Source organism: Schistocerca piceifrons, chromosome 2 (assembly GCF_021461385.2).
Source record: "Schistocerca piceifrons isolate TAMUIC-IGC-003096 chromosome 2, iqSchPice1.1, whole genome shotgun sequence".
NCBI classification, from domain to species: Eukaryota; Metazoa; Arthropoda; class Insecta; order Orthoptera; family Acrididae; genus Schistocerca; species Schistocerca piceifrons.
In genome coordinates this window covers 111,002,484-111,029,376 of record NC_060139.1, presented here as the reverse complement: position 1 = coordinate 111,029,376, position 26,893 = coordinate 111,002,484, and the positions used below count along the sequence as shown (strand labels likewise).

The window sequence follows — 26,893 nt, the reverse complement described above, 5'->3', positions numbered from 1 at the left end:
CTGCTGGTGGAACAACAACAACTCAGGCAGCATGGGCCGTGACCAGTCAGTTCACATCGGGCATGCCTAGCAGACAGTTCCCGGTCTACACTATGTGAAGTGCAACGGAAACGTGAATCGTGTTGCTACAGAATTATTCTAAGTTTTAGGACAATCCTGCTATTACAGCATCCAGTGTTTTAGTGATGAGATGCAAAATTTTATCTTACTTTGTTGGTTCCTCTTTGTTGACAAAAGTGTACTGAGATCTCATTTTAACTGATTATGCTGTGCTGACCAATTTCACTGTCAACTTTGTGCCAACACTGACTCTCATACACAGAATAGTTGTGGGGTCGGGAATGGGAAATTGCAAAACTGATTGAATGGTGATATAGTGTACAGCACAAGGTGCTTCACCATAAAGCACAAACTTGGGAGAAGACTGCTGAATTTTAGTTGAACGCATGTTTATGGCTGCAAATGTTCAACTGCTTTGCCTCTTCAAAGTGACAATTCGCCTTTATTTTAACATTATTTGTTTCTCTCTTTTCAAACATGAAGCTATGAGAAGGATAGAAATATATTTTTAAGTGAACATATCTTGTGTGGGTTTTACATGCACTTGGCCAAACACGCAGTGTTCTCCATTTGATGAGAACAACTATGGCCGCTGCTGTCTCTTCACAGTCTTTATCTACATGGTCAATCATAGACAGCTGCTCAGAGCAAACACCTGCAGTAGAAATAAATAATGTACCACTGATCACCACTGATCACGCATCAGTTGATTTATGTTATTTGTTAGATGAACATTATCATCATTTTTAAGCAGATAAACAAAATATTTTTGTTTTGTGCAAATACACTAGTGCCTGTGTCCTTTGAAAAATGCCTGATCATCCTTCTCTATAGACCCGAAAATACCACTATGAAGATGAGACAGCGTTCAACGATCAGTTCAGGAGGTAATTCGAAGTGCACCTGAATTCTTAGAGAACATGTGCGTAATTTCTAAGAGGACAGGCATGAAACTGATGGAAGAATATGATAAATATGTAGGCCCACGGATAATCTTGAAATGCTTTGTTAGTGATTTAAGACAACCGCTCATAGTTTATGCTAGTTTAACAAGAGCAATAACAAAGAAATTTTAAACATTTATTTTCTGAAAAGCATGAATTGAAAACACGTAAAGAAAATTACCTTTAGTAACTGAGAAATACAGTAACCTCCACTCTGACCAATATCACACGCAGAAATATTCAAAGAATGAACATTTCTTAATTTTTTAACAGCATCACAAATCAACTGACAACCATCATCGCCAATAATACTCTGATGAAATGATATGTTTTGGACGGATGAGCAGTTTGAGAGTCCCTAGAAAAGAAAGAAATTATAAAATATATAAAATATATCACTAACAAAACTTTGCCATCTTACACACACAATAAGGAACAAGGGATTTAAATATGTACAACTGGTTGCATAAATATGATGGGATGGTTGCTACTGAAACTGCGCTTTCCGAGACACATGGCATGTTACAAATATACACAGCAGTAACCCTTTCAAAGTGTCATCATTTCTCATGACCTGTTCTCCATACAGACACATATAATAACTTATCAGTATTTGTTCCACTGCCAAAGGTAGCAAGTGATTACTAAGCCCCCACACTACCTTTCCCCATTTACAGCTCACTAACATCCTGGGGTGACAACTTTATTTCAAGCATAAAACATAGTCACTGACAGAGACAGTGTGTATATCTGACTTTTGTAACTGAAGTTCAGCACTCATTGTACTTCCATACTGTTCAGATTCCATGCCAATCTGTCCTCTGTTTTGTGTATTTCACTCTAGTGTCAGATAAATTTTGCTTGTTACTTTGCATCATATATGCACAGCTCTTATTGCAGATCAGAGTTCCCAAAAGTGACGACCCAGTCAGGAAGATAAACACCTGGCAGACCATTAAATGTGAGTCAACAGTGCTGGCAACAACAGACAATTTTCTACTGTGATAATCATTTACTGATTTGGACAGTGCACTTCATGATCCTCACACCCAAGCAGCTCAGAACATCATTTGGAGTATCATCTGGGTTACTAGATTTCGTACCTTTTCCGATCATTTCATCCATCATGCACACCATGCAACAAAGTCGAGGTTCCTCCTAAACTTTTAGTGTCAAACATTATTCATAACACACTGCAACAATGTAAATACCAATGTCTGAAACACTGTGTTTTGCAACAAGTGTTTAAATATCCAGATCAACATATCTATTGGGTACTGCACAGTGAAATGACCGGTGACAAATCATTTTCTGAATTTTGGTGTCATTTACATCCTCTCACTACAAAAACTGATAAAGCAAGTGCAACTTTGTGGCATGTTTGGTTTAATCAGCACCTACTTCCAGTAAAGACCACAGTGGTTTCCAATGGTAAAAGTGACATGCACACTCAACTGGGCATTGTGGCTAAAATTTAAAGACTACTTCAGAATGACAGCGTGTATTTCGTGATGCAATCTTTCAGTGATATTACAACAGAGACTACTTCCATCGTCATGAACAGTGACTACTTCCATCACCATGCAGTGGGAGCACTTGCCAACACTAATGGGCACAGATTCAACAGCCTGCTATGAGAAGACAGCACATTCCACTTATGGAGCAAGTCTGCATGTTGCCACAATCTGTGGACACTCTCCAAATGCAGCTCACATACAACAAAATACTCTCTCACATCAGCTGGGAGGCCAACACCCCACAACAGTTTTACAGAACTATGAGCCACCCTGTCAACAAATACACATTGATATGGCACTAGCACCACACACATTTCAGCATATAGGTCAGAAAGTGCATTGCTCCTTGTGTCTACCCAAACAGTTGCAGGAAGAAGGAAACTGCGCACATAGCAATGCATAACAAATTACTTATGACAGCAACAAGAGGAATTTCAGCGAAACTGTTAGTAATTCCTGAGAGCTGACCAACAATTACAGTTCACACTACCCACATCTCTTCACATCCAACACTTCAAATGTGAGCACCAATGATTTACCTGCACATCAGAACTTTAAGAGTTTCTACCTGAGATCATGGTGTTTATACATGAAGGACTTACACACTTCACGTATTTACCTAGTAGATTCCGACCCCAACATCAACAACTTACTGGATATGTAGTGCAAACAAAGGCAAGGTCTTGGCTTGCAGCAGCCAAGAGTTAAATTATTTCTACCTGTGGCACACAGACTGAAGTGGATTACTTAGGTTTCAGATGGCTTTTAAAGTGGACTTCTGTATCAGTAATTGTCACCAAACCTACACTGGGTGCTGACTACTTTCTGCTGAATCATGTCGAAATAAACTTGTGCTCTGCTCTGAAACAGTTCAAGGACAATTTGGAACTGTTTCTAAAACAAGGAACTCATCCATCACTAACCCACAGCAGCAACAACATCAGGATTATGTGTTAGCAGGTCTGCAGAATATCACAAACACTGCACGGTTTCTGTAACAGCATTCACAGCAATGGCAGCAGCAACAGTCTCAGTTTTCAACGCCACAGGAGCAGCCCTGTGTAGGCATCTGTTCCTATATTCACTATTTCTGGATGTAGGTTCTTGCAACATGTAAAAATGTGGGGGATTCAGTCTTTGAAAGGATGTTGAAACTGAGAACAGTTTCACGTGAAAGAGAGAAATCAACCATCAAACCTCAACAGTTCTCCTGTTCACCCCTACACATGATAAACATTACTGTCGACCCACTTTTGCATACTTTCCCTCAGCTCTGGTTTAATGAAGGGTGGAGGGAGTGTGGGTGGGTGGGTGGGGGTTGTATGGCAACAGCATTATTCTGAGACTAAAACATAGTCACTAACAGAGACAGCACATGTCTTTGACTTTCATAACTGAAGTTCAGTGCTTGTTGTGCTTCCATGCTGTTTGGATTCTATCACGATCTGTCTGTGTTTTGTGCATTCTACACCACTGTCAAGTTCTTATTGTGCACCGATGATCACACAGCCCCTTACAGATTATTTCATTATCAAAGATTATATTTGGGAAAGTTTCTTGGATATATGTCACAACTAGCTGTAGGCAATTGTCTTAGAAAAAGTTCGAGGTTTGAAAAATCTGCATTGCATTTCATTTCTTTTGGTAAAATCATTCTATTCAAAAATTTGTGAATTGCATGTTACAAAGTTGTTTCCACCATGTAGGTACTATGATTCCTTCAGTTAAATGCGTCACTCAGAGTTTCATAGCTACTTCACTTAATCTGCTTCTTTCTTTTTTATTTATTTTTGTTTTGTTCTGTATTTATGCTATTGTTTTACCTCATCTGCATTCTAAAATTAATTGTAGTAGATGTAATATTACATGATGCATATTTGCAGTTATGAATATGAAAAACCATCAGCTGTATAATGGAATGATGACAATGAAAATTTGTGCCAAACTGGGACTTGAACCCGGATTTCCCACTTTATAGTGAGCTATCAGCTTATCATTAGGCTATCCGAGCACAACTTATGGCCAGACGCAAAATTCCGTATGTAATTATCCATGTGTCTACCACTTGCGCTCTCACATCTATTATGTATATTCCCGTAGGAACTTTGTGTCATACTTCTGAACAACACAGGCACTGCAATGTCACAGATATAATATTCAACAACAACAAGCTATGGAAAATGGTTAAGTTTTGAAATTATAGACTTTTATGGGTGGTGAAGTACTGTGAAGAGGTGGTCCAAAATCAACTGTAACAGTCAATTCAACAGAGTTTATGGGTAATTAAAAGTAATAATATAGTTACAACCAAGTGCAGTAAGTCTAATAACACTAGAAGACAGCATCATACAAAACCATGTAGAAGAGGCTGCATCTATCAAATCTTAAACAAAAACTTGTCATCAAGGAACTAGAAATACTCACTTCTTTCAGTTTCAAACACTATGCTGAATAAGAATACAGAAATGTGCTTCACATTTCTAGAACTGCTCATGTCTGTCAAAGATACACAAGGACCCTTCCACACTCCCTTGGACATAGGTCAGTATGAACAACAACAACAACAACAACCCTTTCAGTGCAGGTGTGTCTGCACAATCACATCATGTAATAACTATTTAGTATGCCACCAGTGGGCACTTTCGATAGCAGGTTGATCTCAGCCAGGCACAACTAGAGGCACGGCCTCCAGGTCACATGGGCAACTTTGTTTGGCCTCAACCATTTCTTTCTTTTCCTTACGTTAGCATAACCACACCATTTCTTGTCACCAGTACTGGTCTAGCATAGGAATGATCGGTGTTGTTCACAAGCCAATTGATGACAAGCAAATAAAGATGCACATATGGCTACCCAATGATTTATGATTTCAGCTTAGACCATGCAGCACTCATATACCCAATTTTTGAACCTTCCCCATTGCATGAAAATGTCTCTTGATGGTAGAATGATCACAGTTTATCACCCTTGCCAATTCTCAAGCACCCTGATGTGGATCATTGTGGAGTAATGCATTTAAACGATCTTCATCAAACCCTGCATGTCTTCCTGAATGTGGAGTATCACTAATGTCAATACCATCCTCCTCAAAATGAGAAAACCATTTTGTTGCTGTGCTCTGTCCAGTTGCATTATCACCACACACAGTGTAAATGTTCTGGCTGCCTCCACTGCCGTCACCCCTCTGTTGAACTCAAAGAATATGTTGGAAATTTTCTGGTTTCTCCACCTGGCATTCCATTTTCTAGCATCCACAGCTCCACTCACTATCTAAAAATGACAATATGTAAACTCAAACAGTAACAGTGAACTACAAATAAAAAATGACAATTGTTAAACAAACCCATAGCAACCAAAATACCAATATTCAAAACACAAATGCTACAAATGAACCAACCTAACAGAACAGTTGATTCAGGGTATTCCACACTTTATGAATTATTTGAAGATCATTATTGCTATGGGATCAATTCATGCAGAACATTAGCAGAACCTTGAATCAGTTTTCAAAATTGTTCCAGGAAAATGGCTAGTGCTGTCAGTTGAAAAAATGTAGTTTCTTTATCTCCTCGGGCACATTCTTGCTCACAAAGATATCATGGCTACACATGATCATAAAGATGGCAGTACCAACAAACCTTAAACAGTTGCAGTCATTTCTGGGGAAAATAATGTATTATGCAAGTGGCATAGATCATGAGACCCTCAGTCAACTGTGCAAAAAGAGGGCTAGCTTGTGTGGTCAGCCCCCTATTAACAGACTCTTCAGCACCTTAAGGATAGTCTCAAGGTGGTACCGTGTCTAATACCGTATATTGTCGCGAGTGCTGTTGACACTGATGGTGGATTGTTCCAGTACAGCATCACGGCAGTCTTGTATCACCAGTTGGCGGATACTTCTTAGTGCCCAATTGTCTTCACCTCTAAAATGTTACAAGTAGTACAGCTTAACTATTCCCAATTTGAGAATGAGGCACCAGCGATCGTTTATGGCATTAAGAAATTTGACACGTATTTATATGGCAGCAAATCCCATCTCTTGATGGACCACAAACCCTTACTTTCATTGTTTGGGCACTGCTCTAAACTCCCAAATAAGGTGGCACAGTGCCTCCAACACTAGGCACTATTTTTACGTGGGTATCATTACTAAATTCATTTCCACCCCACAGCCCAGCACGCCAATACTGACACCCTGTCCTGCTCTCTCTTGGCCCTGATATGACCTTCGACTATCACAAAACACTTTGATGAGCCCTGGACCACCAGTTATAACAAACCCTAGATGGTTGGCCCGTGAAATAAGGTGTTTTGGCAGTCATAAAAGGGTGCCCTGAGATTGTTTCCACGCAGACCAATGAGGGTTTTCAAAATTATTTTTCACTACACAATCAGCTCAATGCCTTGAAGGACACCTTGACATTGGCCACGGAGGATGCTACTGAATGTTGGATCATCATCCTGAACCTACTCCAGCCCTTCATCCTCCAACTTCATGTGTCTCATTGGGGGTCACATGCATGAAGGCATTGACCCAGAAGCATGTTTGCTTGCCTGGCACTGGTACCGACACTAAACATGGGTGCCACTCCTGCTGTGCCTGCCTCCTCAATCAGGTAACCCCAGCACAACATTTTTTTCCCATGGCCCCGCATGGACCTCCCATGAGAGCAGGTCCAAATTACTTTGCTGGGTGATTTTAGGGCCACTGTGGTTGCTAGTAGTTGACACCATCCTCAAATTCTCAAATGTGGTGTGCTTGCCATCCGTCACCACTCTTGCTACCATTCGTGGCACTTAGAGGATTTTCGCCACTGAGAGGGCACCCTGGTGTTGGACAACGGGCCCCACCTTACTTCAGCTCAGCTCAAGGCCTTCTATCGCTATAACAGCATTGATTATCTGACTACCGCCTCATTTCACTCTGACGCCATGCAGAGGTTGAGGGGATGGTCCTCACCTACAGATGTGGAAGGCATTGCAGATGTCTTTGACTGAGGAGGCCTTGCACAGCTTTCTCATCATTAGTCCAAACCCAAAACCAAGGTCTGTTTGGCTGAAATCCTACATAGGCACTGGCATTGTACCCTGTCACACCTCCTATGACCCATGCAGCATGCCCAGGCTAGGAATGCATGCTCGACTAGTGCATGGACCTCAGACCTCATCGTAGGCCACAGGGAGCCCTAACTGTTTGACATCTAGGTTGAACATATATGCCTAACCTAACATTGCAAATTAGCTCTGGTTGTGACTGCAGTTATGATCAGTAGCTGGTCCCGCCTCCGACTCTGAGCACTAGATCGGACACCAAGGTCACCACCAGATAAGTGTCTTACCCTCTCTCCAAGCTCCAGGCCCCTCGGTATGGTCTGTGTCCTCATGCTCCTGATTGGCAGTGGGCAGGTGAGGGGATCATGGTTTGGGAATATATGGAGAAGGAACTGCTCTATCCATCTCAACCATTCCTCACCCTGGTAGCACTGGAGCAGTCTCATGCTGCTGGCATGCTGCTGCCTCCGCTGCCCATGCGGTCCTTGCCTGATTCTCTTCTCAGGATTGGGCCTGAGCTGATGGTCTTTTCTCTTGGCAGACAGGGCTGCCTTTCAACCCCCCACTCCACCCCACTCCAATCAACACTGGCATCAGTCAAGGGCATTTTCGGCCCTATATGCCTATTTCCGGGGAGGGGGAGATTTAGTATCCTGGCCACCAGACATTATCAGTAGCAGGTCTTGTTCATGGATTCATATCAGGTGGGACACTTTACACTATGTAGGAACTGTTACAGAAATCTTCCTAATTTAGTTTTTTCACTCATGTCAGAATCATCAGATTACAAATTAAACAATGGAAATTCTCTGTAGGAATATCAACAATATAGGAAAAGATAGATTGCTACTTAATGTAAAGAAGATGCAGACTGGCACAATTAAAAGACACTTACACAAAGCTTTCAGCCTTAGCCTTTATCAGTAAAAGAGAAACACACACCATTCATACACACAAGCAAGCACACTTCACGCACACATGACTGCCAACTTTGGCAGCTGAGGCTGGAATGCAACTATCATGTGGGATGGCAGCAGCAATGTTGAGGGGGTGGGGAAGGGAAGGGATAGTAGTGTGTAAGTAGGACAGATGGAAGCTGTTTGTTGGAGTGTGCAGGGACTAGAATGTCAACAGGTGCAGTGTCAGGCGGTTGTGGGGCAAGAAGGTGGGGAAAAGAGGAGCAAAAAGGAGAGGAGTGGAGAAAGATGGGTGGGTGCATTGTTAGAGGACAGCAAACAAAGAGGCTGAGAGACGAGAATGGGGATTAGATGATAGGACAGTGGGTGTAGAAACTGCTGGGTAGAGTGTGTGAGAGTAGTATGTAACCGTAGTTTGAGGCTGGTATAACTACGGGAGCAGAGAATGTGTCATAACGATAACTCCTATCTGCGCAATTCAGAAAAGCTGGTGGTGGAGAGAGGATCCAGAAGTCTCGGGTAGTGAAGCAGCCATTGAAATCAACCGTATCATGTTCAGCTGGATGCTGTGCCACAGGGTGGTCTACTTTGTTCTTGGTGATAGTTTGGTGGTGGCCATTTGTCCTTGTGGACAGTTGATTGTTAGTCACACCAATATAAAAAGCTGTGCAAGTGTTGCAGCACAGCTGGTAAATGACATAGCTGCTTTTACAGGTAACCCAGTCCCTGATGCAGTAGGATAAATCTGTGACAGGACTTGAATAGAAAGTGCAGGGTGGGTGGATTGGTTAGGTCTTGCACCCGGGTCTTCTACAGGAATATGATCCCGTGGCAAGGGGTTGAATTAGGAGTGGCACCGGGATGGGCTAGAGTGCTGTGGAGGTTGGGTGAAGTGATGGAACACCACTTTAGGAGTGGTGGGAAGGATCTTGGGTAGGATGCCTCTCATTTAAGGGCATGATGATAGGTAATCAAAGCCCTGGCAAAGGATGTGGTTCAGTTGTTCCAGTCCAGGGTGGTACTGGGTGATGCAGGGGGCACAGCCTTGTGACTAGTTCTTGGGGGAGGTGAGAGAATTGGAGTTGTGAGGGGAAATGGCATGGGATCTGTTTGTGGACTGCATTTGGGGTTAGTGGCTGTCTGTGAAGGCCTTGATGAGACCCTTAGCATACTGAGCAAAGGAGTGCTTACCACTGCAGGTACGCTGCCCCCAGGTGGCCAAACTGTGTGGCAATGATTTTTTGTGTGAAAGGGATGACAGTTGTTGAAATGCAGGTAGTTTTGATGGGTGGTGGGTTTAATGTGGACTGAGGTGCGGATGGAGCCACCAGAGAAGAGGTGGTCAATGTCAAGGAAGGTGGCACACTGGGATGAGGAGGACCAGGTGAAGAAGATGGGACAGAAGTTGTTGTGGTTGGGAAGGAATGAAGATAGGGTGTCTTTGCCCTGAGTCCAGATCATAAATACATCATCAATGAACCTGAACCAAACAAAGGGTTTGCCATTTTGGGAGGCTAGGAAGGTCTCCTCCAGATGCCATAAACAGGTTGACGTGGGAGGATGCCATGCAGGGGCCTGTGGCTGTATCGTGGATTTGTTTGTGTACTTTCCTTTCAAAGGAGAAGTAGTAGAGGTTAGGATAAAGTTAATAAGGTATACGAGGAGTGCGGCAGTGGGTTTGGAGTCTGAAGTATGTTGGGATAGATAGTGTTCAATAGCAGTAAGACCATGGGCATGAGGGATGTTGGTGTATAGGGAGGGGTGTCAACAGTGACGAGTAGGGATCCAGGAGGTTAAGGGGTGGCAATGGTGGAGAGCTGGTGAAGGAAGTGGTTGATATCGTTGATGTGGGAGGCTAGATTACAGGCAATTGGATGGAGGCTTTGGTCAATGAGCGCCAAAATTTTTTTCAGTGGGGGACAATAACCAGCCACAAAGGGGTGCTCTGGATTGTTGGGTTGTGGATTTTGGGGAATGTGTAGAAGCTGGGTGTGCAGGGTGTCATAGGGGTGAGGAGCGAGATGGATTCAGGGGAGAGGTTCTGCAAGGAGCCTAAGGTTTAAGCAGGAATTGGAGTTTGTGTTGGATATCCGGGATAGAATCCCTCTCACAGAGTTTATAGGTGGAAGAATCAGATATTGGTGGAGGCCTTCTGCCAGGTAGTCACTGTGATTCATAACAACAGTGGTGGAACCTTTGTCTGCAGTAATGATGATTAGGTCAGGATTTGTTTTCAGGTCGTCTTGGCTATTCTTTCTTCTGCTGAAAGGTTGGCATTCTGGAAAAGGGATCTGGGGAAGGATGGTGAAACTAAGATAGAGGTAAGAAATTCCTGAAAGGTGACCAGCAGGTGGTTAGGTAGGAGCCATCTGGATCCTCCACTCCACCATCAGCTTTTCTGAACTACAGAGATGGGAGTTATCACTACAACACATTCTCCACTCCGTAATTGTAACAGCCTCAACCTATGGTAACATACTGACCTCACACCCTCCACCCAACAGTTTCCACCCCCTCTCTCCTACCACTGCATTGTGCCTGTTGGCATTCTAGATGCTGCACACTCTGCCAGACAGTGTTCCTCCGTCCCTCTGCCCATACACTACTAACCCTTCCACTTCCCCTCCTAACTGCTCCAGACAACTGCTGCCATTCCATGTGATAGTTGCATTCCACCTGAGCTGCCGAAGTTGGCAGTCGTGTGTGTGAGATGGGCTTGTTGTGTGTATGAATGGTCTGTGTTCCTCTGTTTCTCTTGCGCCAATGAAGGCTATGCTCAAAAGCTTTGTAAATGTCTTTTAATTGTGCTTGCCTACAACTTAGTGTCTTCTTTACAGTAAGTAGCAATCTATCATTTCCTACATTGCAGATTACAAATTACATGGTAAAAAGTCAGTACAATTTATAAGAATAAATCACATACTACACTTGTGGTGTTTATAACATTTACAGTACAAAACACACACACACACACACACACACACACACACACACACATACACAAAAGTAAATTTTTATGAAACAGGAAAGATTAGTTAGGTCAGAAGAGGACAATGTCAACTGCATTAGGAATTCCTGATAAGAGGTCACCCAGGTTGAACTTAGTGGGGCTGTTAACAGTAGGAATACATGTACTAGGTTGTCTGGACTTCACCACATTTATACTTGTTAGATGGTACTGAGTATCCACACTTTAGATTTGCATTGGATCTTTTTTTCCCTGTCCACAGTCTTAAGAGATTTCCAGAATTCCCAGGCCTGAGATGGCCAGGGACTTGTTCTTCTGATATTCCTATCCAGCATGCAATAGGTGGGGCAATCAGAGCAGGAAGCAGGAATGCATATGTTGGGTTGTCTGGACCAACCACAACTGCACAGATTAAATGGTACTTTAGAAGAATCATCAAAAGGAGATCCCTAACAGCTGCAGTGGGCTTGATGCGACTGCTTTTTGCACCTGCCTCTATAAATTATATAATGGGATTTTGCAAACATGTATATGATAATGCAGCAGTTTGCGGCAGTTATGTAGAAGACTGTTGTTTTCACCTGCAGCAGTTTTTGCTCTGCAACTGAAAACTGGCAACAGCACTGCTAGCTGTCTGGGATCTCCTTTTGCCAACACTACTAAAGGTATCTTCATTTTAGGAGATTTGCTTTGGATCTTGTTGTTTCTGTCCACAGCTCATTTTCAGGATGGGCATGGTCTAGTTCTAGTAGATTTATGCAGCAATTCACTTTAGAAGTTGAACATGTCTCCACTTTCAGTTGAGTTTAGTGTTTGTAGTCCTCAGTTGCTCTGAGCAAGCTATTTCTTGATTTTTAGCCTTTGGGGAGCCTGTCAAATGCCATTTAGCACTTGTTTGAATGTGGAAGACTCCATTCTCTCTTTGTAGGCATGTGCCTCTCATATGAAGGTGGAACAGTTCCCACCAGATTGTAGATGCTATCTGTGGAAGTAGGTTAGACAGCTGGTGATGAGTTTGCAGACTTAATTAGGTCTAACATAAAGTTGCTCAACATGAGCACATTTTTAGCAAATTACAGAGGCGTTTTCTTCACCGTCACAGCAAATTTCCAGCACTGTTCTTTTTACCATTTTTGGTTTAAAGACCCAATCTGAGAGTACAATTTTGTAGAGAGTATTGTTTCTGCCACTGAATTTCATTCTGGTGTTGGTGCACAGCAGTGTATATCTCAGGACACTGTCCAGAATAACACCAAAGTATTTAGAATATGGGCAATGCTTCAATAGTGTTCTTCTCCATGTAACATGGAGCATGCCTGTTGCAGAGGCGATGTGAAACTGGTTTTTTTTTTATTTTTATTTTTTTATTTTTATCTGTTGGACTTAAGTCAATATTGTTTGAGGCTCTCAAGGCTTTAGAGAACATTGCTTCAAACTTCTCACATACACTGCCCCTGATGACCAAAGCTTGGTCATCAGTGTATATGAAGTATGGGTCTCTTTCAGTAGTGGTTTGTTATTGGTATTAATTGGGAAAATGTTTGGGGCTGTATCTGACCCAAGATGGACTTCTTTTCTGTCTCTGCCACCTGCTCCTTCCATTCAGGAATTCCACAAATAATATGTAGTGTTTGAGGTCACCGACAGACAAGTGCAATGTGCAGCCTTTTGTTATAGTATTAACCTTTCCACCATGAGCCTGAGATTAACCATATCGTGGTGGAGAGTTCTAGGCACACCTGTGATTTTGCCATTTTTAATGACATTCTTGACTGAATGTGCAAGATTTAATGTTTGCAAAGTTTCATTTTTCCTGGGCTAGTTGAAGGATGAGGAGGGGTTCTACTGCATCTGAAAGGCAAGTATGGTACCATTGTCAGAGATTTCACAGATTTATATTCATAATTCAGTAGTCTCATATAAATTGAAGAATGGCTGGTAATGATTTGACTGTTGACGTGCAGTTTCAGAAATGCTTTTGCCTACACAAGACCGAACCAAGCAAGATCAATGATTACTTGATTTTTCATAGTAATCAGAAGGAATGTGTGAGATGCTGGTAGCTATGTCTGCATTCATTGACTGGTTATGAGTCATTTCTATAACAGTTACATATAAAGATATAGATGGCATATTGCTGACACTTTATCCTTGATAGCTTACAACCATTGGTTACTTTTATAAATTCAATTTTTTTGAACTTTTATGCACTATGAAATATTTGGTGCAGAATATCAAAAAAGCTGACTGAAACCAGTTCATGGATTTTGTGTGTCCATATGCTAAATATGTATGAAATTCTACACACTACAGTAAACCTCTGTAAAATATACTATTAATGCGTTTGTTTATTACTGCATATTTTATAAATGTTAAATTTTTATAATCAATAAACTACAGTAACTAGACAAATTCTTGTAATTGAAGAATAATGTAATGGACGGTAGTATGACAACTACTATGTCAGTATATGACGAGGAAGAATGATTTCTTTTTTTTTTTCCTCACCATATACTTATGAGACAATATTGAGTGACAAAAGAATAACCTGAGTGGACATCAATATGGAAGGACGTCAGCTGTGCGGTGCCAAGGCAAAGAATTTCACCTTTTGTATAAATTGATGTATGGAAATCACTGAGGGGGTGGTCGGAATTTGAGCTATACTTTTTTCAAATGTAAGGACAGCGTCTCGCTGACCTCACTGCCTCATTTCAGCCAATGGTCTGTACTGTGATACAATACAATTCACAGTACCATTACAGTGATTCAGTGCGGGAGCTACAAGTCATGAGAAAAACTTGTATGATAAGTGGAATGACACAAAAGAGGATTTTTAGTTGTTATTCTGGGACATGTGTACAATGGTGAATAGCTTTTTTTGAGCTTGCCAATGACATCAACTGACCTCTGAACAATGTGACTTAAAAGTTTTTGTAAAACAAAAGTCACATGATGTCAGTCTGGGAGACCTTAGACTATTAGTGTGTGAATAAGTAGGTTTAAACAAATACGTACTGTACACAATAAAGACAGATTATTTTTTGTAAAGTAGAGTCCTTCCAAGATCAAATGCGTTAGCACTGTAGTCCGCATTAAGCATTTCTTGAGTGCGTTGATGACAACATTCATACCAAAATCAGTGTGGATCAGAGGCCTGTGTCTGACATTACTTCTTCTTTTTCCATAAAAATTATGGTGAACTGAAAAAAAGAAGTTAAAAATAGATCACATAATTTGCTTATGAGTGTTTTCATTTATAGCATCCTGAATAATTCATTCACTGCGTTCTGTAGATCTCATAAAGGAGGAGAGCCTTTAGGGACGTAGAATGGGTCAAAGTATACACTAAAAATAGAAAAGTAAATGATAAAAACTTAATCCATACACTGTAACAATAACAAACTGTCATTATAGTGCTTAATACGATGTGTGGTAAATGAAGCCCAGTAAAGTAGAAAGAAAGTTGTGCATCTGAAGGAGGACAAGAAGAAAAAACTGTTACTTCTTCAGTTATATTAAATAGGCGCTTTTCACCTTCTACTGGTAGCTTATTATTTACTTGATAACACTGTTTTTTATTTTTTAATTGTTACTTACATCTAATTAATTTAATGTTTTATACAGCATTATGTTATATATACAAAAATAATTTAACAACATAAGCCTGTACAATATACTATTACTTGTATGCAGCTTCACCATGTTATGTGCTATGTAGCAAACAGGAATTTTCAATCACTGAAACAAGATAACAAGATAATTCATAAAATGAGTAGCTAATTTGTATTTTTAATTTTCTTTTGTAATGGTAGAGATTCCCAATTTTCAAGTTAGATGGTAGCTTGTTGAAACCTTTGCATCGGAGTACATATAACTACTTAGAACCCTTGATCAGGAGGTGAAGTCTACTTAAACACTATAATATACGAGTCTTCTTGAGAGAGAGAGAGAGAGAGAGAGAGAGAGAGAGAGAGAGAGAGAGAGAGAGAGAGAGAGAGAGAGACGAGTGTAAGAATTCCAAGATCCTCAAAGAGAACTCTGCTAGATGGCTAGATGTGTGGGTACCTAGTTACACAATATTCTTGTTGGTTGCTTCTGCTGAGTAAATACTTTATTTACTTTAAGTCCACTGTCCCCAGAGCTGGGCACAAGACTTTAATCCATTAATCATTAATTAACAAAGTTAACATGTAAGTTAATTAAAAAACATTAACTTACTCTTTAACTTTCTTTGAGTCCATTACTCATTAATTAGGTACCTACCAGGAAGATGATGAGGAAGACAAAGACTTTTTAACATCTGTCACTCAATCTAAAGAGAAGCCTAGTACTAACACATCTGTAAAAAGTAAAACTCAGAATCTAGTCAAAATGTGGTTGGACACGATGTCAAAAACTCATTCAGTGATGCAGTATTTCTTGGGAAGCAGGTTTTAGTAAATTTATTTATTAAACATAATACCCCTATACCCTCAAGTGCTGCAGCCAAACAACCATTTTCCGTAGGCAAAAAATGCAAGTACATTTTGTCTCCTAAATGAGCCTCATACTCAGATGAGAACTTTAACATGTTGATGTTCATGAAGGGAAATGTGCTCCTTATGTCAAAACTATCTGATTCTCCTTTATTTTGAGTCTCCCATGATTTAACATTGATAAGTAAATAATTGTAGAACTAAATGATTAAACTGTTTTTTATTTATCTTCAATGTCCTACCTAAACTTCCTCAACTGAAACATTTTTATCTGTTGTTGTTGTTGTCTTCAGTCCTGAGACTGGTTTGATGCAGCTCTCCATGCTACTCTATCCTGTGCAAATTTCTTCATCTCCTAGTACCTAATGCAACCTACATCCTTCTGAATCTGCTTAGTGTATTCATCTCTTGGTCTCCCTCTATGATTTTTACCGTCCACACTGCCCTCCAGTACTAAATTGGTGATCCCTTGATGCCTCAGAACAATGGTAATACCTTTGATTGACTTGTTCATTTCACTACACCAACATAAACTTTACTATCATGAGTTAACAATTAACTTCAACTTCCATAAATCTCCTGCAAAGTAATGCTTTAATGTTTAACACAGTTAACTTTTTTGGTTATACAATAACAATGATTGTCTAATTCTGTAAAACAAAGAGTTAAAATATACAAAATAAGCTACCAATCTTGTCTTTAGGCAATGCTCTGAGCTATATTTTAAGAGAAAGTGATGAATATACTTAGGATCAATTAATCTGATGTTAGGAGTACTTTAGTACACTCGCAGTTAAAGCATGTATAGTCCCATCAACTGGAGAAACAGGCAACTGAGGTGATGGTTTGTACTGAGATATTTTGAATCAAAGTAAGTATGTTGGTATTTTTCTGAAGAATGAAGTGATTAATTGCCAAATAGTTACAAAAATGTTGAGTTAGATATCTGTTGCTTCACTCTTTTTGAGAACCAGATAAATGAAAGGTATGTTGACATCCCACAATAGCTATACTGGTGTCCAAAACTTATTTTATAACAATTTGAGAAACTGCATGTGCAGAGAGTGGTATCTTAGAATCATGTTTCTTTTCCATATTTTGTTAACTGCTTGTTTCATCATCTAACACAAAGTGATTAAATGTTGTCCTTATTGTGTAATGATTTTTTAAAAAATATTTTATCCCCATTAGAATATCTCTCAGCTATTAAAAAACTAATTACTTAATTTATTATTAAAACTATTTTATTAATCCCACAAAAAGTGGTTCTATTATTATACTACTGCAAAGTTCTACAAAGAACACAAATAATGGAAGGAGTGAAGACAAAGTGCAGACAGTATAACACACCACTCGGCTGAAAGCGTAAACAAACGAGAACATAAATTGCCTGAGGAGTGGGACAGTTCAGCAGCCCTTTTCTCCATCAAAACTAAAACTGACATAATGGTCATAGGGGTCACTGATTCCTTCTGGTATTGTGAATGTCGTACTCAGACCCCATCATAGAACAGTATTAGTCTCTTAAATCATTTCAAAATGATCAAAAAATAAGCACCGAGCAATACAAAGCAAATTGCAGTACACAAAGCATTCAGTAATGGCTATAGCACAAATTTTTGCAAAGGTTGGTGGTATTATACACGTGGTAGTTCACGCCAGACATCTATTGGTATCTTACTCAAACATAGTTCAAAGCACATTAAAGTGTCTGCAGCCTGACTGAGCTTAGCCCAGATCTGCTTACTGTCCTTCTGTAAGGACAGTGGTAATATTGGTAAATTTCATGAGTTAATGTAGGTACTACTTTTGCAAACAGTTGGCATACATGGTAAGCTCAGCCAGACATTATCAAGGTGTGATTTGCTTGAGTTTTGCATTCTTGGAAGTGATTGCTGATGATTTGAGAGGTTATTTTTATTAACTTTCTTGAAGTAATGAGCTGTACTATAATGTTGTTGATGTCCAAAGGCATGTATTTACCTCTTGAAAGTAAAAGACAATTTGCAATTATAATAGTTTTGTTACACACAACAAATATTTTCTGGTGTCCTTTCTAAATGACAATAAGCATCCCCACAAACACATCAGAACTACTTCAACAACACAGAAAATTATAATTTCATAATTTTGTTTCAGGGATTTAAAACTTGATGAATGTCTCCATATTCCTGAGGGGGAGGATAAGGACACACCATCTGATAAAGCTTTACAAATAGTTACGATGCCACCTGTGAATGTAACACACCTTCTTCAGAACAAATATAAAACAGCTTGCCTAAATAGGCATAGTCAAAGGCTAAAATCAACATCTACAGGGGCAAGACCCCATAAATTTTTTTTACAAATACATATGTATCAAGTACAAAGTCAATAATATTATTTATCTCAACCCTGTGTGAGCTGCCTCGCTCCAACCAATGTACGATGGTCACAGGCTCTCCACCAAACTGAGGCACCGCAGGCTGCTCACATGCGCGGTTATCGAAATCACTGCACATGCGCGCGGCCAGGAAATGCTCTTCTTATGCATGGGAGTGGAATTACAAAGTTAACAAGGATCAGGATCTAACTGATTGCCAAAAGTTGTCACGCAAATAGCAAATTGAGCAAATGATATAAGCGATGATGCGGGAATTAAGACATATTTAACAGCAATGCACGACAAACTTTATGCACGGATGGTAAATCAGCCACAAGCTAATTTGGAGGCCCTAGAATTGGGTAGAAATTACAACTAAACTAAAAAGATAGCTATGCTAAGGAATTATTGTTAACGGATAAAACCGCACTAATAATATCTGCAGCAGAAACAACCATAGTCGCTACATCGCCATAATACTAAGCGGCCGACCAGGCCATAATCAGAAGACGTTAAACATTTATAACATACCTTGGCTCCATGATTTTATAATTACATAGAAGCCAACGAAGATATATAAAATACCTCCTAAAAGCACACAGCAATAAGAAAATACAAATGGTGTTCTTCTTGGCTAACCAAACCCTCAACACAGTAGGAGGGAAAACATACCAAAATGGGGGGGGGGGGGGGGCATCGTTACCATCCGTGAACAGTCAACATCGTGCGCGGGCATCAACCAACTTCAACGTCATGCAACATAATGTGAAGAATCAAGTAAAGGACCGGCACCTTCAAAGAAATTTCTGTTTTTTAATTTGTTAAGGACATCAGCTTTGGCATACTGCAAGTGTTTAAAAATCTGCATTTCCTCTAAGATGTCCAATTTTGAACCCTTAACTTCAGCATGAAGCAACTCGATATTAGACGGAGGACTCGGCGCATGAGCCATTTGTATAAGGTGTTCTGCATAAGTGGAAACCCTCGTGCCATCACCGCTTCTAGTGGGGATGTGCTCTTTATATCTCGTCATGAGAGCTTGGCCTGTCTGACCTATGTAAAGTTTTGGACAGTCACCGCAAGTAATTTATACACTCCAGACTGAGACAGTTTATCATCTGTGATCTGCAACGAGTGGATTAAATTCTTGTGCAGGTTATTGTTGGTGGAAAAGGCTACTCTAAAGTTATAGGCTCTAAGCAAATGCCCTGATTTGTAACTAACATTACCTACAAAAGGGATAGATACTGTTGCCATCGGTTTGTCATTTACTAAATCTCCTAATGTGGTAGGCGTACCATATTTTTATTTATTTTCTTATTGTACAAACGTCTTACCAGTTGTGAACTATAATGATTATTTCTAGTGATAGCTTCCAGTGTGACCAATTTAGTTTCTAGCGCCTCCGGTGACAAGGGGATAGCTGTAGCTCGATGTATACTCGAATGGAAAAAGGCCATCTTCTAGGCATGCGGATGCGCCGAATCTACAGAAATGATGATATCAGAGGACATGTCATTCCGATATATATTAAACTCAATACAGCTATCCACCACCATCAACGTGAGATCCAAATAGTTCAAGGACCTCGTCAATGATTCCTTCTCCAGTGTAAAACTGATGTTATCATGAAACTCATTAAAGATAGAAAAAATGCGGTCTACATCATCATTAGTGCAGTTTTATCTGTTAACAATAACGTCCTTAGCAAAGCTATCTTTTTAGTTTAGTTGTAATTTCTACCTAATTATAGGACCTCCACATTAGCTTGTGGCTGATTTACCATCCGTGCACAAAGTTTGTCGTGCGTTGCTATTAAATATGTCTTAATTCCCGCGCATCATTGATTTTATCATTTGCACAATTTGCTATTTGTGTGACAACTTTTGGCAATCAGTTAGGTCCCGATCCGTGGTAACCCACGCTGAAACCTAGGTAAACACCAGGTAGTTCATGCAATCGAGGCGGATTTTTCATAATTATTTCAAAGAAGAACAGATAATGGAAAATCAGTTCCAAGAAGATGATAAAAGTAGAAATACCAGTGGTGCAAGCAGTAGTCATGAAGACAATAATTTAGACGAAAGTAAAACAGTTATGAGTTGTAGTGAAAAATGATACGCTTGGAAAAAGTTGTAAATTTAGTGTTTTGCCTGCTGTGTGGCCTTACTATTTCCCAAACAGGATCAGTCTCTTTTAGAATCATTTTCATGCTTTTTTGATGATGATGTACTGCAACTTCTAATGGACAAGAGTAACAGCTACGCTGCAAGGAAGAACAAACTTGGTGACATAAGCACTGAAGAAATGAGATGTTTCTTAAGTTTTCTGCTTCTAAGTGGTTACATACAGCTCCGAGACAAGGACTGTACTGGACCGGGAGGGGGGGCTGATGTAAGTGCACTTTCTAGAGATAGATTTGAATTTATCTTTTCCAACCTCCACTGTTGTGATAATGATACTCTTGACACAAATGATGGTTTTGCAAAGGTTGACCCTCTTTTCTAAGCTCTCAATGACCTATTTCAAGATATTACTCATCACCAAGAAAACCACAGTGTTGATGAGCAAGCCAAGCCAATTAGATATAGATACAAATCATGAGTATGTGCCACTTAAAGTGGTTACATTTCATGGATGGTGCCTTATCAAGGATCAAAAGCAAAAATTTTAGATAAAGACAAGTTCTTCAAGCTAGGGCCATCCACTGTTTTGCAGTATGCGCATATACTCAGAGAAAAGATTGGTATCTTCTCTTTCCACTTAGTTTTTGACAACTTTTTCACAACTGTATCACTTCTGGAAGAACTACAAGTTACAAGGGACAAACTGTAAGGGAAAACAAATCACCAATGTGTTCCCTTATGCTAAAAAATTGAAACAAAAAATAAGCCCCAAGTTTCTATCAATCTTGAGTGACAGAGGATGCTTCCATTGTAATAACAAAGTGGAATGACAATGTTATAGTATCTGTTACCTCAAATGCATCTCCAGCTGAACCATTGCATATGGTCACAAGATTCCAGGAAAGAAAATAAGAAAATTTCTATCTCCCAACCACATACAGTCCGTGTATATGGGTGGAGAGGACCATTGTGACAAAAATATAAGTCTTTATGGTGTTTCAATTCATGGTAAAAAGTGATACATAACATTGATAACCCACTGTACCAATCTTGCAACACAAAATGCCTGGCTGTTACATTGTTGCAATGTTGGACAATTAGACCAGCAGTCATTCATCTAGAGACTACAACAGCAAATGGAGCAGACCATCTAGCTTAGAAAATACTGATTCAAGAAATGATAGAATTGATCACCTCATAACAAATCAAGAAAAACAGACCATGTTTTGCTAGCTACCATACAAAAAACAAAGAACTGTTTTATAGAAATGCTGATAAAATATATGCCTATGTTCCTTTTAAAAGAACACCTGTTCTGACAAAACAGTACAAAATAAATACAAAGTTCCATTAAATTCTTGTCTACAACTTCATTTGCATCCATCAGTGCAAAATGTTTAATATTTTTAGAGAAAACTTTTGCAGGCGTGACTGGGTTAAAACTGATGTGGAAGAAAAAAGACAGTAGATTGGGTAGCAATTAGAGACGATGTCTGGATTGTGTTTTCAGTTGTTGGAAAGTACCTTGTCATTGGCCTATAGATTGCCTCTGCCAATCACCACTCCCAACAGCTGCTCTCTTTGTTTAAAATCTGCATGTACTAGCCGACTCTATGTAATTCTTCTGGGTCTGCCCTCATCTTCATACCGTATAACGTATGGATCCCTCTGAATGTGAAGTCAGACTGATCTGCCCCTCATTTTTCATGTTTCCAATCTATTCATCTTTCCTCTTTGAGGAGTAAACTAACAGTTCAAAAGCTAGGCGCAGTTTTTTTTTTTTTTTTTTTTTTTTTTTTTTTTTTTTTTTTTTTTTTTTTTTAATGTGTCTGTATGCAGGACTTGCAATTTTGCTTGCTGAAGATGAGTACTGGCCAGCCATTATGTCTCCTTGTGATTTTACAATGCTCACAACTGAAGATTCCCATAGATAACATTATATTTATTTTATGATCTGAAAATAACTGCTCAGCATGTTTTATGGTCATCATTTAGTATTGATTTTATGAGGAATTATTCATGTAAGCATTTTGTATTTGCAAATTTGCATGACTTTTATAATAGTGTCCACTGGACTTTTTCTAATTTTACACATTGATAAAAGCAGTTCTGAAGTTGTCCGAAGCTATGCCTCATGGCATTTTTAGGCATTTTAGTTTCACTACTTCTACATTCTGAAAATTCTTCCCTTTTAGGCCTATTTTCATTATATGGGAACAGGAAAAGTTACAGTAAGCTAGATCCAGACAGCAGGGAGAATGTGAAAAGGCAGTCTTTTGTTGTTGTTGTTATTATTATTATTATTATTATTATTATTATTATTATTATTATTATTTAAACTGAAAACCAATACTCTTTGAGCAGGAGCATTCTCATTGCTGGCTCATTAACAAAGCTAAAAGGGACTAAACATCGAGGTCAGCAGCCTCTTCATCCTTTCATAATCAAAGCCCAAGGGATTCCATGAAGAGGAGATGGTGGATGGCCAATTTAATTTTTTGCAGTATCGACTGATGCAAAAGACCAGGTAAGAAATTAGAGCAAAGAAAAAAGCACCCAAAATACAGTAATGCGGTACACTAAGGTGGCGAGGTGAATTGGCCAGAAGCAGCCACAGGCCCCCTCCCAGACTAGTCCCAAGGCCGGAGGTCAGTTTCCACAATCAACTGGCAGTGCTCACAGCACAGAATGCCAAAAAGAGATGATGAGGCCACAGACAGGGAGAGGGGGAGGGAGGGAGGGAGGGAGGGAGGGAGGGAGGGAGGGAGAGGGAGAGGGAGAGGGAGAGGGAGAGAGAGAGAGAGAGAGAGAGAGAGAGAGAGAGAGAGAGAGAGAGATCTACCGTTTGGATGCCATCACAGCAGAGGTCTTCCAGTTTCTGTGTTTGCCCTAAGAGGACAGAGGCCACCAGCAGAGGGGTGCCTCACTGACAACAGAGTGGGTCCGTTTGCAAGAGATTATGTGACTGGTATGGAACAGGCAAAAGGAAGACTGTTATTCGGTCTTGGATTTTATATTGCCGTAGCTTGATCACAGTGGCCACAGAGTGCCAGTCCCTGTTCCTTGCCTACAAAAGCCAAAGATGCAGACTCAACTGTAAGTTGGAGCCTGATATCCCCATTTCCAAATTTCCATCTTGGTAACCTCCTTCGATAACTGATCAGCAAGTTTGTTCCCTAGAATCCCATGATTTGTGGTGGAGAGGAATGAAGTCGAGCTCCCAGTGTTGTGGACGTCAATAAAAAATATGAGTATGCTTGAAATCAAGGTGTTCTGAAGACAGCATTGGTTTATGGCCTGTAGATCGCTTAGAAAGTTAATGCATAATAGAAAATTTTTGTCAGGCTGAATGCAGTTACAATGGACAGCTTGCATAATGGTCCACTACTTTTGCTGTGAAAACATTGCACCTGAAATGTGAAAACTGTTGTTCATGAACCTTAGAATATGTGAAGGGACAGTCAGTGTGCTTGTCAACTACCAAGTCTTCTGTATAAGTGGTGTTTGAACCAGTAAATCTGCCCAGCACTGAGAGGAGCAAATAAAGAAATTTAGAGAGTTCTACTATTTCTTTTGGTTTCAAAGGATAAGCCCAAGCAGATCTTTCGATAAGGTACATACCACTGGGTGGCTTTTGGTGGAATCTGGGCCTTGGTGCCAGGAGACAGTAACTGCGTGTGAGTGCGTGTGCTTGTGTGTGTGGAGGGCTATGTCCGAAACCTTAAAGATTTCTATTATTAATGTTCATTGTGCCTATCGGCGACTCGATATCTCCTCTATAAGGTGAGTAGCACTGTATTATTGAGAGATACTCCATTCAACTTACTGCCAGGACATCAGACCTGGGTTACCTTCATGGGAGGTGAATCCCCCCTGTCAGGAAAAAGCATATGACAATTTGGATATTCAGGGTAATTGCAAACATGTTTTGCAAAATTGGATAGTAATTTATGGGATCTGTCTGTGGAGGAGGAATCCCAGGCTCTGCCAGAAGGCTGTCCATAGAGCTTGTCAGGAAGGCACAGCAGAGCTAGTAGTTTTAATACCAGAGGGTTTACTGATCCATATGCCACAGTCCCATAATCCAGTCAAGATAAGGTACCAGACACAAGAGGATGGACCCCTAAAAAGTGTGACTGAGGCATTGCAAAGTTTTGAGTTGAAACTGGCACGTCTTTTTAAGCAGATAAATACATGCTAGCTACATCAACTGGGCATCAAATAAAAGTTATAAAAAGCTCTACAAAACCGAGCACTTCATTATAAATGTAAAGTTTTGGATGTGGGTGAAGAGGTCTACATTGATAGAAGAGCACATATTTTGAAATTTTGGCAGTGGAAAACTGTGAGCCACACGTGAAGGGCCAGATCCGCACCCAGTAGCTGGTGTTCAGCAACACCTGTGGTTGAAGAAGTGTAGTAAATACAAATAAAAAAAGGCACACTCAGCCCTGACCCCTGTGGGACTTCAGTCTAATTTATGAAGGATGCTGTAGGATGTGCCAACTTGAATGTGAAGGAGGGTTGAGCTATAAAATTTTGGATAAAAACTATTATGGTTCCACTGGATGGTGAATGTAATTGTACTCAGAGGTGGTTGGAAGGGGGTGAGAAGATGACTTGCATTTCAGCCTATGTTTGCACCACCTGTTGAGTAGAAGTGATGTTGACATGCCTAATTTCAACATCAGGTGTTAACGATCTCTCACTACAATGTGGAATGTATCAATTGGTTTGTAAAAAATGATCCATTTTCTCAGCGAAAACATGGTTACATAAAAACCATTTACGCTCTCTCTCTCTCTCCCTCTCTCTCTCTCTCTCTCTCTTCTCGAACTAAATTTAATTTACAAGGAGATTTCTGGCTTAAACAGTTAAAAATTCACAGAACAGTAAATGGATGCACTGATAGTTCTCAGGGGTGTCCAATGGGTACAATATTTTGGTGAGAAACCTTGTCACCATCATCAGTTGCACTGGTGAACTGACCCACTACTGAGTGGAGTTCCACATGCAGTCCATGCCAGAAGGCATGTGCTGGCTGAGTTTATGGCAGTGTCTGCACGGAGGGCACCAACGGCGTAACTGTTTGCAGTCCACCAGCCTCAGAATTCAACTCACTGTGTTTGCTGAACACCTTATTGTTCTCCTTTATCATACTAAAGTCAAGTTCCCAGGTCTTCCTGGAAATGTATTGTAGTAACAGTTTATGAGCTTGTTTTTGGTTTGTATTTGAACAGTTTCAATGACATATAAGTCCCAATAACAGGATTTTATGCCAAAATCTTGGTGTCATTGTATTACTATGCAATGGCTTCCGGGAGAATAAAGCCACACCAGAACTTCATATGGAATACAACCACAACAGGATTTCCTATTTAATGGCTTCCTAAGTAACACAGCTGCACTAGGGTTTTGGCACAAGCAGCTAAATATTGAAACTATAACAATGAAAATAATAAATTATTGATAATATAATGTAAATGGACAGATAAAAGGTCTACTCACAAAATGGTGGCAGGGGAACACACACACACGAAAGGAACTGAACGGTCGCAGGCAGTCGGAACCAGTGGCTCCTTTTTCAGGCGGATGAGTTGAAGAGGATGGAAGAGGGGTGAAGGAAAGAACTGGAGAGGTTTATGGAAATGGGCACAGTTTAGAAAAGTCAACCAGAACCCTGGGTCAGAGGATACTTGCCGGGTGGGATGAGAAGGAAAGACTGATTATTGGCAACTGTACCGGACGAGATTCGAAATTCTGAGAGCTTAAAGGTGGAAGACAGAGTAATATGCAAGACACAATTACCACTAAAACATCAGGCACGAGTTAATAAGAGTGTTAAGATACGTGCATTTTATGTAACAGAGGTGGGAGGGGGACGGCGAAAAATAGACATGTCAGAAAATGAGATGTAGAAAACTGAAAAGGAGTGAAGAAAGGAGCAGTTACTATGAATAAATGCTGAGATGGAAGGAATTAACGTAAACTATGGCCAGATGGGTGGTGAGAACCAAGGATAGGTTGTAGTGCTAGTTCCCACCTGCGGAGTTCTGATTAACTGGAGTCTGGGGGAAGAATCCGGATGGTGCGTGTGGTGAAACAGTCACCAAGGTCACGACTGTCAAGTTGTATGTTGTACAGCATGCTCCACAACAGGATATTGTGTGTTGCTGTATACACCCTATGCCTGTGCCCATTCATCCTGACTGATAACTGGGTGGTAATCTTGCTGATATAAAAGGCTGAACAGTGTTTACATACCATCCAGCATATGACGCGTTTTGTTTCACAGGTGGCCCTCCCTTTGTTGTTATATGTTTTGCCAGTTTCAGGGCTGGAATAGGTGGTCGTGGTGCATAGGGCAAGTCTTGCACCAGGGACAGTCACAGGGATAGGAGCCACAGGGTAGGGAGAGGTCTGACAAGGATATTGCGGAGATTTGGAGAGCGACAGAAGCTATTCTAGG

The 26,893-nt window shown here is 40.3% G+C and overlaps 1 protein-coding gene across 1 annotated transcript in view; it reads right to left on the bottom strand.

Annotated features, from left to right (window-relative positions):
* Window positions 1–26,893, bottom strand: part of LOC124775113 (centrosomal protein of 78 kDa) — a 132,006-nt gene that overhangs the window by 63,975 nt on the left and 41,138 nt on the right. The window contains exons 3-4 of the mRNA XM_047249947.1: window positions 14,477–14,661; window positions 1,186–1,362 (exon numbers count right to left, since the gene is read on the bottom strand). Coding sequence (XP_047105903.1) covers window positions 1,186–1,362; window positions 14,477–14,661 — 362 coding nt within the window. The remainder of the gene's footprint in view (window positions 1–1,185; window positions 1,363–14,476; window positions 14,662–26,893) is intronic.